General features: G+C 31.7%; 1 protein-coding gene across 3 annotated transcripts in view; it reads right to left on the bottom strand.

Moving 5' to 3' along the window:
• Positions 1-12,529, bottom strand: part of LOC129916360 (POU domain, class 6, transcription factor 2) — a 167,685-nt gene that overhangs the window by 115,374 nt on the left and 39,782 nt on the right. For all 3 annotated transcript variants that reach the window (XM_055996249.1, XM_055996240.1, XM_055996256.1), the window contains one exon: positions 4,955-5,580. In XM_055996249.1, the coding sequence (XP_055852224.1) occupies positions 4,955-5,557 (603 nt within the window). In that variant the 5' untranslated portion in view covers positions 5,558-5,580. The remainder of the gene's footprint in view (positions 1-4,954; positions 5,581-12,529) is intronic.

The following is a 12,529-nucleotide window of genomic DNA, read 5'->3' on the forward strand; positions in this document are numbered from 1 at the left end:
TTTCAAATTGAAATTTGTATTATATGTTTTTCCTATCTTCGTGCTCAAAACGCACGTAGGAGATAAATTGTATAACTATGTCTGTATTCAGCTGTCAAGATTAAAATTTGTCCTCCACTCTATGAACTCGAAAATTAGCTTAAAATCAAATTCCCTTTTCTTTGCCTAAACAATTTCTTTTTTTTATACCATGAACACACACTATGCCCTTCAAGACATCTTTTGAGCATTTCATTAATTATATTAAGCAAGAAAAAAAAAACACACACAAATAATTATGAACGCCCACGCATGTGCAACTACAGTAGACTACAACATTCATAAACGAGTGACTCTCATATGCGAACATGAACCTCGAAGGCAAAGTACAATTATTTACGATTGAATATGAAAAAAGATTTAAATAAAATTAATATTTTCACTTAATTGCTCGTAATTCAAGTGTGGGTAATTCAAATTCTCGCAGGCTAGAAAGACCCACTTTTATAAAGAGAGCAATAACTGCAGTCAGAGGCGGTTTAAAATTAACTGAAGATGCTCCCAAAAAAGGCCACTTTTTTGTGCATATACACCGATTTTTTGCCATACATACCTATATGTGTTTGGAGAAAAATTTTGTTAAAAATGTAATTTTCAAGAAATACCTACCTCTACCTATGTATACTCCAGAATTGTAAGTAGCTATATTTATTTGGGAAGAAATTATTATAATTGTGCACAAAAGTTTCCACAACTTCTAGGCCATGTATGAACTGCTCATCGTCAAATCCGGTCCTGAACAAAATTTGTAGACCTTCCTTTGCTGGACGCACATGCAGAAAACATACTACGGGTTCCCCTTCATCTTCAATGATTTAACTATAACCCGCGAAAAAGAAACTCGAGACCAATCCTCTAAACTCTAACGCATTAATTTGTATTTTTTCTTTTCCTTTTTTCAAAACAATATTTTTTCTGTACCTACTTATCTGTATCCTTTTAGCTCATTTCAACCTCCTTTACCCTTCATGGAATTTATAAACACAACCGGTTGATTGTCACGTCGCATTTAGTGGTACAACGTTATGGTCTTGTTGCCGTTAATTTTATTTTATTCTTGTTTTGTTTTTTTTTTTTTTTTGCTTTTGGGGAGTGGTGGATTTTGATGGCGCATAATTGCACGGTTTGAATGAAATGTAAAATTATGAGGCGACTTTTGCACGTTGTGTGCATTTGTAGAGAATTTTATTTTATTGGGCCTAGCAGGAGTTTTGAGTTGTTGTTTTTTCGTGGCGAATATCACCTTTTTATAATTACGATTATGACCTCGATCACGAAATTATGTTTGTTATCGCTTAGTCACGAATAAATAGGTATATGTGATGCGGTTTATATCACGTCTTGCATTATTTGTTAAATCTCTGATGGATGGTTTCTTTAACCAAGCTTAAGATGGTATACAAAATATGTACCTTATAAGTATAAGTACAGGCGGGTAGCTAAATGCGTTAGATCATATTCATTACTTTCCTAACTAAGGCTTGGAAGCAGGTTTAAGTTCCTAGAAAGGGGTGGTCAGAATCCAAAATACCCAAAATCTCAAACGTCCAAAATCACGAAAACCAGTATTATTGAACATTATAATTTTCATAATAAACTATCATGTTTTTTTTATACATATTAACTTTAAAGCATAGTTGGCAACAATATAACCTTTATCTCTAATTTTTATGAAAAATAAATAAGAGAAATGTCAAAATTGTGCTATCCATGAAATAACGTAATAAAATATCTAAAAGTGTGTTTTACTTATTTAGCACTTTCTGGTCTTTATTATCAATTTTGTATTCATTTTCTTTTTCATTGAATATGAACAGTTATACTTCAATCCAAGATCTCATTCCTTTTGACATGAATTAATCCTAATTTCTAGCTTATACTGTTTTGAAAAAGAAAATTCTAACTAGACGCTAATTCTGTCCGCCATTTTGGAGCCATTTTGAATAAAAAAGTTGGAAAATAAACAGCTGTTTGTCAAATTGAACTTATAAAATTTGGTCACTTAAAAAAATAAAGTCAAGATTATTTCTCTTTTCAATATTAACATTTTTTATTTGTGGTTATCTGAATAAAAAGACATAAATCTCATTCAAAAAGATATTCCAGATATGGGTATCACAGATAGCATATCCGATAGGTGATTGAACTCATCCAAAGTTTATCAGATTTTTTCTACGGTTTCTGCTTCAAATTTGTGAGATAAAATTCTATGATTTGCAGAATATTTTTCCCATACAAATTTTGACAGCTCATTTCTATCGATAGAAAATTCTACGGTTTCTATGGGTTTTTGTGAGTATGGCTTTTACGTGAATACCCCTAATATAAACTAAGTTTTTGTTATATTTATTTTTTCATCAAAAATTCATAAATTTGATTAATCCGCCTGTCGCCATTATTTTGCTCAAATTTTTTTCCCTATGCCTAATACTCAATTCTCAGTTTCTTTATTATGGTTTGGGTAAAAACCCAAACCATAATTAAGATCACCCAAAATAAAATACACTATAATAACATCACAAATTTAATTTAAGAATAAAAAACATTGCATAAAGTACGGAGTATTTTCTATGAGAAAGTGAAAAACTAATTTATCCTCAATTCTCTAAAGATCATGTTAGAGCAACCAAGAGCAAATACTCCTATGTCCGGCGTCGGACATTCAAATTTGAATAAAAACAGTTTTTGAGAAAAAAAAAACATACAAAATTACCTTCATGTTTACATTTTTCTCCAGACGATGCGACACGGGTTTAAATGATGAGATCGCATCTCGCATGATTTTGAATTTATTTTAACAGATCAAGCGTTAACGTTAAGATTGAAAAAAAAGTAGGCCTTAAAACTCCGAGTACAAAAACTCAGAAATGGAACAATACAAATTAGGAAGCTTGCCGACGCACGATTTCCGAGGTCAACCATCAACCTGGCGAACCCAACAGACGGATCAATAGAGTTATGCAGGTACATGGGAGAGTAATGATACCCTTGACATGTTGACATCGAGATCAAAACAGCTCCGTATAAAAGGAATAAGATTAGGCGTTCAAAAATACTTCGAAATTTTGTATCATATTTCATATGATTAAGAATGTTGCATGACCTATACTTTGAAGTGCAGAAAAGCATGTGCAAAACAGAAAAACTCATGTATACTAGAGTGGAGCGCTTTTGGACTTTTCTTTCAGATCACTGCGTGCAACTCATGGTTTATGCCATGTGCTCTTCTGAACATATTCTGATACTTTTTTTTTAATCGACAATGGAAAAATAAAAATCGGGAAGCCTCTGAAGATTGCTCGTATTTCACGAAAATCGATATTTTATGAGGCGTTAGAACCCATCTGAATTGACTTAATCTTTTTCATTTCACTACCAACTGCTCATAACTTATGCTGAGTGATCTCTAGTACCAGATCTGAACCCCTATTTTGAGTCGTTAATGGAAAAAACGAGATCGGGGAGGCTCCGAACAATGCACATTTTCGCAAAAATTCAGATTTTTTAAATTGTATAAAATCCCACCCAGAACAAATTTCTTTTACAACTTGTTTGTATTTGCTATATTTGTGAGAACCTCATTGAACCTTATAAGCTATGGAGCACTCAAACTGAGAACTTTTCTGTAATATTGACGTCATTTATGGGGGATTTAAGAAAATGCTACTTTGACATCCCCTGACCCATTTCAATAGAATTTTAAACTCTAATACTACACTTAAAACTTCGTTAATAAATTTAATTTTTATATATAACACTAACCTTTGTAACTGCGTTTAATTTATGTCGATATCTTAGTTCAATCCTTAGATATTTGACATTTAGGTGTTTCCATAATTCTTGCCTATACTATTTTCTTGCCCATGCTAAATTTTTATTTCGAAGTCAAAATGGCGTAATAATTATACCGTTTAACGATTTATTTTTATGAATTTAACAATATTAGAAACAAAAGTTTGTGGAAAACAAAAGATTGTATGGTATTTAAGAAAACCGTCTGCAGGTAAAGTTAAAAAAAAATTAAGCATGGGCAAGAATTATGGAAACACCTAAATGTCAAATATCTAAGGATTGAACTAAGATATCGACATAAATTAAACGCAGTTACAAAGGTTAGTGTTATATATAAAAATTAAATTTATTAACGAAGTTTTAAGTGTAGTATTAGAGTTTAAAATTCTATTGAAATGGGTCAGGGGATGTCAAAGTAGCATTTTCTTAAATCCCCCATAAATGACGTCAATATTACAGAAAAGTTCTCAGTTTGAGTGCTCCATAGCTTATAAGGTTCAATGAGGTTCTCACAAATATAGCAAATACAAACAAGTTGTAAAAGAAATTTGTTCTGGGTGGGATTTTATACAATTTAAAAAATCTGAATTTTTGCGAAAATGTGCATTTTTCGGAGCCTTCCCGATCTCGTTTTTTCCATTAACGACTCAAAATAGGGGTTCAGATCTGGTACTAGAGATCACTCAGCATAAGTTATGAGCAGTTGGTAGTGAAATGAAAAAGATTAAGTCAATTCAGATGGGTTCTAACGCCTCATAAAATATCGATTTTCGTGAAATACGAGCAATCTTCAGAGGCTTCCCGATTTTTATTTTTCCATTGTCGAATAAAAAAAAAGTTTCAGAATATGTTCAGAAGAGCACAAGGCATAAACCATGAGTTGCACGCAGTGATCTGAAAGAAAAGTCCAAAAACGCTCCACTCTAATGTATACTCTTCCAAGATGATCCAATAGCTCAAAATTATTGTTACTGAGTACCAATGATGTAAATTTTATCTCTTATCAATAATTGCACAATTTTCTTGCTAAGCTAGCTAATTACAGTAATTTAATTACTTATTTTAAAATAAAACAAAGATTGAGAATGAACTAACTTCACAAAAAAGTAGCACTATCACTTACCTCAGCTTTTAAATTTAGAGAGTGATATTTTTGCTGGTGCTGTTGTTGGCTTTCTTGTTGTTGCTGTTGCAGGTTAGGTTGACTATTGTTGGCCTCTGGCGGTGACGATGACAACGATGGAAACGGTGATGGTGATTTGTTAACCGTTACCCCAGTCACCGACGATATAGCTGCAGTGGTTGCTGTTGTAGCCGCTGATGAAGATATTGACGAAGATGATGATGATGATGAGGAGGACGACGATGATGATGACGAGGATAAGGACGAAGATGTAGACGATGTAGATGAGGCAGATGATAGTTTCGGTACTGGACGTTTAGTAGCAGCAATTAAACTTACCGCTGCCGTTGTCGTTGCGGTGGGTGTTAATTGTGAAGGTGGAGATGATGGTGATGGAGTTGGCAAACGTGAAACTGGAACTATTCCTCCTCCGGAACTGATGCCGCCAAGTGGTGCTATAGGAGATGGGTCAAATTCACGTTTAATACCACCTAATGATGCGGTAATTGTTGCTTCACAGGGAAGAACAGTTCCTAACATAGTTGGAGTATCAGCTTTGCTTTGATGACTACTGCTCTCTGTTTCTTCGACACCCTCCGCCATGTTATTTTATCATTTCGATTGGTCTGAAATTAAATATATTTTAATTATGACACTTTGTCTGTATAACATATGCATATTATGTATATAATTTTTTAGTTTTTATAAAAAAAAAACCATTTGCTGAAACGAAACTTAAAAATGTATGTCAAACATAAACCCTTAAGTTGTACACAGAGGTTTGCACGAACTTCAAATTGTGTCATAAAGTTTAACATACTTTATGAGGAAGAAATAATAGAACATAAGGATTTTATTTTCTACTCAAGACCTTTATTTGAGCAAAAAAGGAATAACATCTCTTAAAAAATTATTTTGTTTGAAAGATTAACACCAATTTTAGATTTACAACGGTATGACATAAGAACTATGTTCGACCTAGCTAAGATTCAAATTTATGATCCGTATATGAGCAAATGGGCCTCCCCTCAAAGGCCGTGTGCGAATTACGTTAAAATATTGGTTAAATTTTCTACCACGATTAAATATGACGTTTGGTTAAAAAAGGGATCAAATTTATTTTTTTGCTGTGTATTAAATGGGACATTTTTTGGCACTTCTTTGATTGAATTTTCCTCAAGATAAAACAAAATTACCTCCAAATATGGTTTTTCTTATATTCATTTAATTATTTTTTTTTAACAAAACCCAGCTGAAAATATATAAAGTTAAATATTCTAGTATGAAAATGTAAGAAATTTTCAATTTCACACACTTTTTTTATATATGTATCGATAAATTTCCACTTTATTACGATCAAAAAGAAATTATTAATTCAGTCTTCGAACACTAATTCATAGTTTACCAGCTCCAAACAAAATAGAAACATAATAAATAAAAAACAATTCCTACATTTTCAATTTTTCAAGATGAATAATAATTTGAGGAAGTACTTTGTATTAATACTTTTACATATCTTTAAATATCAACGCATTATAACAAAAATAATTTCAAATCTATCTTGATCTTTCGATCTTGAGAAACGTCAAAATTTAACCACTAGTGTCAAATTTTACCCTGCTCCGCAGCTGGGTAAATTTTAACCCATTTTATTCACCACGCTAGTGTCAAAATTTAACCAAACGTCAAATTTTACATAATAGTGGAGTACCTAAGTAAAGTCCAAAAAATGATAATATTAGTAGTCTTAAAATTCACAGCAAATTTTGTTTGGGAGTGGAGGTATATATTATATATATATATTTGAAATACATGTTCATTATTAATTATTTTGTATTCAAAAATATATTAATGTTCGTTATTTTAAAAGCTGTTCATTATTTGTTCAGTATTTATGATTTTACTAATAGTACAGGTAAAATAGGCATTTAAAAAATAAAAAATTGTTAATACGCTTGCTCTAAGAAAAGTTATAGTCGATTAAAAACAAGGGTGCTTGTTTTTTGACCTCAACAGGTAAAATATAACCGAAACCCATGTGAAAAACACGCAGAGGAAATCCGCTATAAGTCCGATAAAATCAATGGTATAAAAGGTACCCTTACGAAATTCCTTTAATATGTTGTCTTTCCCATGCGAATTCCGAATAAAGTAAATCTATAATTTTTTGATGTAGGACATGACACTATGTTTCATAGGTGAAAATTGTAAAATGGGAAGATAGTCAGAAGACAACAGAAGCTAGAAATTTTCAAACATATTATAAAAAAACACAAACAATTCAAAAACATTTTAGAAATTGTAGAATTCGACTTGTGTCTTGGGAAATATAATTCTGTTACACCCGTTACAATGGAAATATCCTAAGGCAAAGACTGAATCCTTGTACTGCATTCACTTTTTTTTCTTTTATTGAGTTATTTTTTAAAATAAAAAAAACCGAAGATAAGAATTGGGTTTAACCTTAGTTTTTAGTTCATTATTTGCAAATTAAAAATATGGTCACCGTTACTATATTATTTCAGATTACTCGAAGAAGTTTCCATAACCTTTTTAATTCTTTTGTATTGTGTATAGTATAGCAATAAATGCTTGTTCAATAATGATGATTTCTCAGCATAGGTTAGGTATGCTATGTAAAAAAAATGAAAATACATGTGGAAAGCCAAACAAGGACGCACAATAAGCGTCTTTTTTAAAATTTCCTCATATAATAATTGTTATAGACTAAGACTAGGAGTAGAGAAAGTCTGTTAGACAACAGCTCTGTTTATTTATCATCAATTCACATAATACCTACATACATATCTTTATAGACAGCCCGATCATTTGATAATTTATTCTGCATTGGCGATTAAAAGTTAAAATTGCATATGTTATTCATACCAATTACCTCGAACCATCTTCTTGGGTTCCCTCGCCATTTTGCCATTAATATTATTAATTAGCGTATCAGACATAATTACTATATGCATTATAAGACCATAACAAATTGAAAATGTATCCGTCGAACAGGTTTGCAAGAGTGTTTCAGCGTTATAAGCATCTCAAACCTAACCTAACTCCGTTTACACTGAGATCTAACCAGCAACAATGTAGTTGAAGAACAAGTATAACTCAGCTTAGGTCGATGCGCTTGTACAGTGACTCAGATAGTTAAAAAAATATTTCTTTTTGTATTAAATTAAGGTTCCGACTATTTTGTGTGTCTTTGAAATTAGATAATTATTTTTAATCTTAATAAAAGAAAAAAGTTTTTATTAAGTTAATAGGTACAATGTTATTAATTTGAAAAGAGGTACATATTTGAGAAATGAAGCATGCAGCATCCAGGTGTCATTTAAATAACAAATCTCATTGACTGTCAGTATAAGACCGTGTGTGAATTGCGTTAAATAGTTATTTTTATTCATTCATTATTTATTTGGTATTCATTTTCTGTACAATAAGAATATAATTCTTTTGACTGCACAGTACCTATTACATAACAATTTCAGAAATAAGTTATAAACATTAAAAATTTAGTTAAAATAGAAAAAAAAAAAAAAAACATGAATAAAAAGTATACATAATAACAATTAAGTTTGATAAAATAAGAAAAGTTGATTATAAAAACATTAATTACATAAAGTATTAGGTATAGCAAGAGACTGAAAGATACACACTTAAGAATTCTTGAAATGGGAAAACATACAGGACGAACAATTTTTCGGATTGATACTAGTTTTTAGAATATTTGGTATTTTGGTGAGTTAACACCGTGTAAAATTTTTGACACTATTGAGGTGAATAAAAAATTTTCAGCTGTTAAAAATTTATTGGGCTCTGTGACCTGATTAAATTTGAGTTAAATTTTTTTACAGATGGTTTTGTTTTGTGTTTTTTTTTTAGTAAAAAGGAGTTTCATGGCAGAAAAAAGGCAGAGAAAAATAATTAACAATATAATCTATACAGCTGAAATTTTTTTGTTCACCTCAATAGTGTCAAAAATTTTACACGGTGTTAACTATTTGACGCAATTCACACACGGCCTAAGAAGCATATTTTTTGTCTTATACCTTTATTTTAAAACTTACATTACAGACAAACGATATTCCTCTTTATCTTACTTTTCTTCTTGATTATCTGGTGGAAAGATGTGTTAAACAAAAATTGTCAAACAAAAATAAATTGTGCAATTTTAAAGTCTTAAAAGATTAAACATCTTGCTTTTTCCTTCATAATGCTTAACTAAATAATTAGGTCGTATTTTTGTGGAAACTCAGTACCTACTTAGCTCCGTAAAATTTTGCACGTAAAACAACAACGTTCCTATTATAACAACAATTATAAAGAAATATGATCAAAAATACCTACTAATAAATATTGTATAAAAGTTTTTTTCAATAACTGTATATTATTAGCAGACTTAGCAAAAAAAAATCAAAGAAAAAGTTAATAATGTATGTATTATGTTAATTGTTAAGGTAGGTAAAAGATAATGCGATTTTATTTTTAATTATTATGGAAAATAAAATTAAAATAGGTACATATAACTTGAAACAATCTAGTTAGTTATTAAGGTAAGTAATTCTTTGACTGATTAATTTATTATATTTAAGATCAACACTATGTAGGTACCATTTTTCACTTCCGTTTCAAAAGTTTGTGGCGATCACTCAACAAAAAATTCCCTCAAAATATGATCCCCTAAAATGAATATTAAGAACTCCCACTGAGTGTGAAGATTTGAGTTTTGTTTTAAAAATTTTTGCAACTCAGCTCTATTTTAAGCTATTAAAACTGCTTACTTACTTAAGATCACCAGCGCCTTAATGCCGCACAACCCGACCAACAAACTATTCCGCCGCCGTCGCGACGCGTCGCTGCCCCGCGCCATTCCTCTGGATTGAAGTCGAAATTTTCCGGGCCGAAGCATTTTTGTCCATGCGCTCCACCTTAGGTAGACTAAGTTCATTATTACCTCGAAGTTATGACTGTGCATGTGCATGGTAACGTTGTTGGCAATACGTGGGCGTAAGTGTAACTACTTTCTGGACGACAGCAAACATTTGGTTTTGCCGTTAAATCCATTTTTGCAGCTTCCGCTCCGATTTTCACCTAATGCCTAGTATACAGTTCTCTTTGATAAAAAAATAAGTGGTGAACAAAGATTTTCTTTTCATGAAAAAAATGTCAGAGGTGAAAGGATGACAGTTTTGAGTTTATTTTTTGTCAAAACAATGGGATGCACATTGTTTTGCGAGAAAAAAAAATCGTGGTGAGAATCAATTTTTTCCATGTGGGTTTACAGCTGTGGTGAATAGAGAAATATTTTTTTTCCGAAAAAATCTCTCCAATAAGAAATGCATTGTTTTTTTTTAAGAAGAACTGTATACTTAGCTTAATACTACGTTTCCACCTACCGTAAATCCGAGATTTATCTAAGTAGATTTAGCATAAATCTCGACTTTTATTCTAAATCTCGGATTGAAAGTAGATGAAAATTTTAGATTTAGGGTAGTTGAACCCAAATCTGAGATTTAGCGAAGTAGATTTAAAATAAATCTCGAGATTTATTCTAAATCTACTTAGCTAAATCTCGTATTTAGCGTAGGTGGAAACATAGTATAAGCGAAAAGATAGGGGTATCAACCCTCCCTTTCTTTTCTACGCCACTGTTTGTTATTATATTTCAACTTTATATATACAAAATCATTAACATCACTTTCATTCCACCCAACACTAATTTCGTTAATTATTGGTTATTACACACAGAAATATTAAGAGGAAAAAATAATCATAGTCAAGCCAAGAAACAGGAAACAACACACACATTTACACATATTAAAATTTAAAATGAAAAAAAAACCTTAGTGACGCAACCATGTGCATTCGAGGTAAAGCTTAAAACAGCAACAACCAGCACCAGCTAGCTCACATACAACAGTCATCATCGTCCTGAAAGGGTTTCCTGCAATCCTTGCCTGAGCCGTAGTAGACAGAAACAAGGGCGAATGTCTATCGATTGGTTCTTCACCGTAGCCAACATTATCAAAATCGCCACCCTGTTGTAGACCCGGCCGTAGTCTTCGTCAACATCGTCATTTCTGTCGTATTCGTATGTCAAAGCCAATGCGTCCTTATTACCCTTTCTTACGACCAAACATTATCAACATTAATTTAGCATCCGTATTGGTATGTGTATGCTTTCACACCATTATATTCGTACTTTTATGTGTGTGTGCAGTTTAAGTGCACAAAAATTATTTTTGGTGTTTGTGTGTATGACTTAGTGCAATTGACCATACACATGAATATCAGGAGGGCCACATATTCTCCCCTTTGGTGTTCTTCTTATTAAAGTACATGATTGAGGGTGGTGTAATAAAGTTCTCCCCTCTTACATTGAAATGGGGAGAGCCAGAAGGCCTATAATTAATTTCCATTATTGCATGCAATAGCGTAGATATACCCAAACCCTCTTTAGTTTTCATTCATTTATTTGCCGGCTAAACAGTCAGAAGAAAAAACAAATAACCTTGGGATAGGACGTACAAAACCACCCAACATCCCATCCCACAAAATTTCCTGAAAGTTGATACTTACCCTTAAATTGAAAATATGTACTTATATGTAGTTTGAAGAAAACTAAGAAAACGCTTGATAACCGTTCTCGGTACGATTGCAAACAAAAATCTCTACACTATTTTAGGCTTTTAAAGAGTTCCCTTACCTAGCAACAACCTAAAATGTAAAATCAAACATATTGTTGAAGATAGTGATCGCCAATAGTAATTAACATACTAACGGTCTATACAAAAATAAATTAATGTTTTAACTATTAATTTACATACTTATGAAAATACAACAATATGTAAATAAAAGAGCTGTGCATAAATTATAAATTCTTTTCCGTTTTTTTTATTTCTCTGAGGGAAATAAAAAAGGAAAAATTAAATGGTTTCTGGAGAAAAAAGGGAATTCGAGAAATGGTTAGAGGGATTTCTTTCAAAAATGCCCCGCAGTACTGGATCAAGGTGCGGCTGTAGGTTAGCGGTGGTTCGGCTCTCAAAAAGCCGTGCGGCCGGGCGACGGAAGTTCGGCGGAATTCCATTTTTACTCGGGAAATAGTAAGTAGGTATACCTTATTTCTCTTTTTTATGTAAAAAGAAATCTGGCATTACTTTTTACAATTTTAAAATTTTAAAAAGAAACTAAGTTTTGACTGTATGAAATACCTATGTAACAACATAAGAAATACTAAGCGTTAACAGATAGATAAATAGATGATATATTAAGTTTCATTTTTCATATGTTTCCATAATTTCAGTGAGGCTGCTATTTTCCAATTCAATTCCATTATAATCTTTGAACAACAACATCTTGAAGGTGCTACCAACAAGTGTTGTAATAATGTGATTTAATAATTTTATTATATAAAAACAATTTGGTTTGCCACTTAAAAAATGGTTAAGACATAATATAAAGTTTTCTGTCAGGTTAAATTAAATACAATTAAAGGCTATTGACCAGCAAAGTCCTCTCTCGAGTAACTAAGGTGTCCCTAAACAAGACTCTCATAATCTCAGTCCT

This window comes from Episyrphus balteatus, chromosome 1 (genome assembly GCF_945859705.1).
Source record: "Episyrphus balteatus chromosome 1, idEpiBalt1.1, whole genome shotgun sequence".
Taxonomy (NCBI): domain Eukaryota; kingdom Metazoa; phylum Arthropoda; class Insecta; order Diptera; family Syrphidae; genus Episyrphus; species Episyrphus balteatus.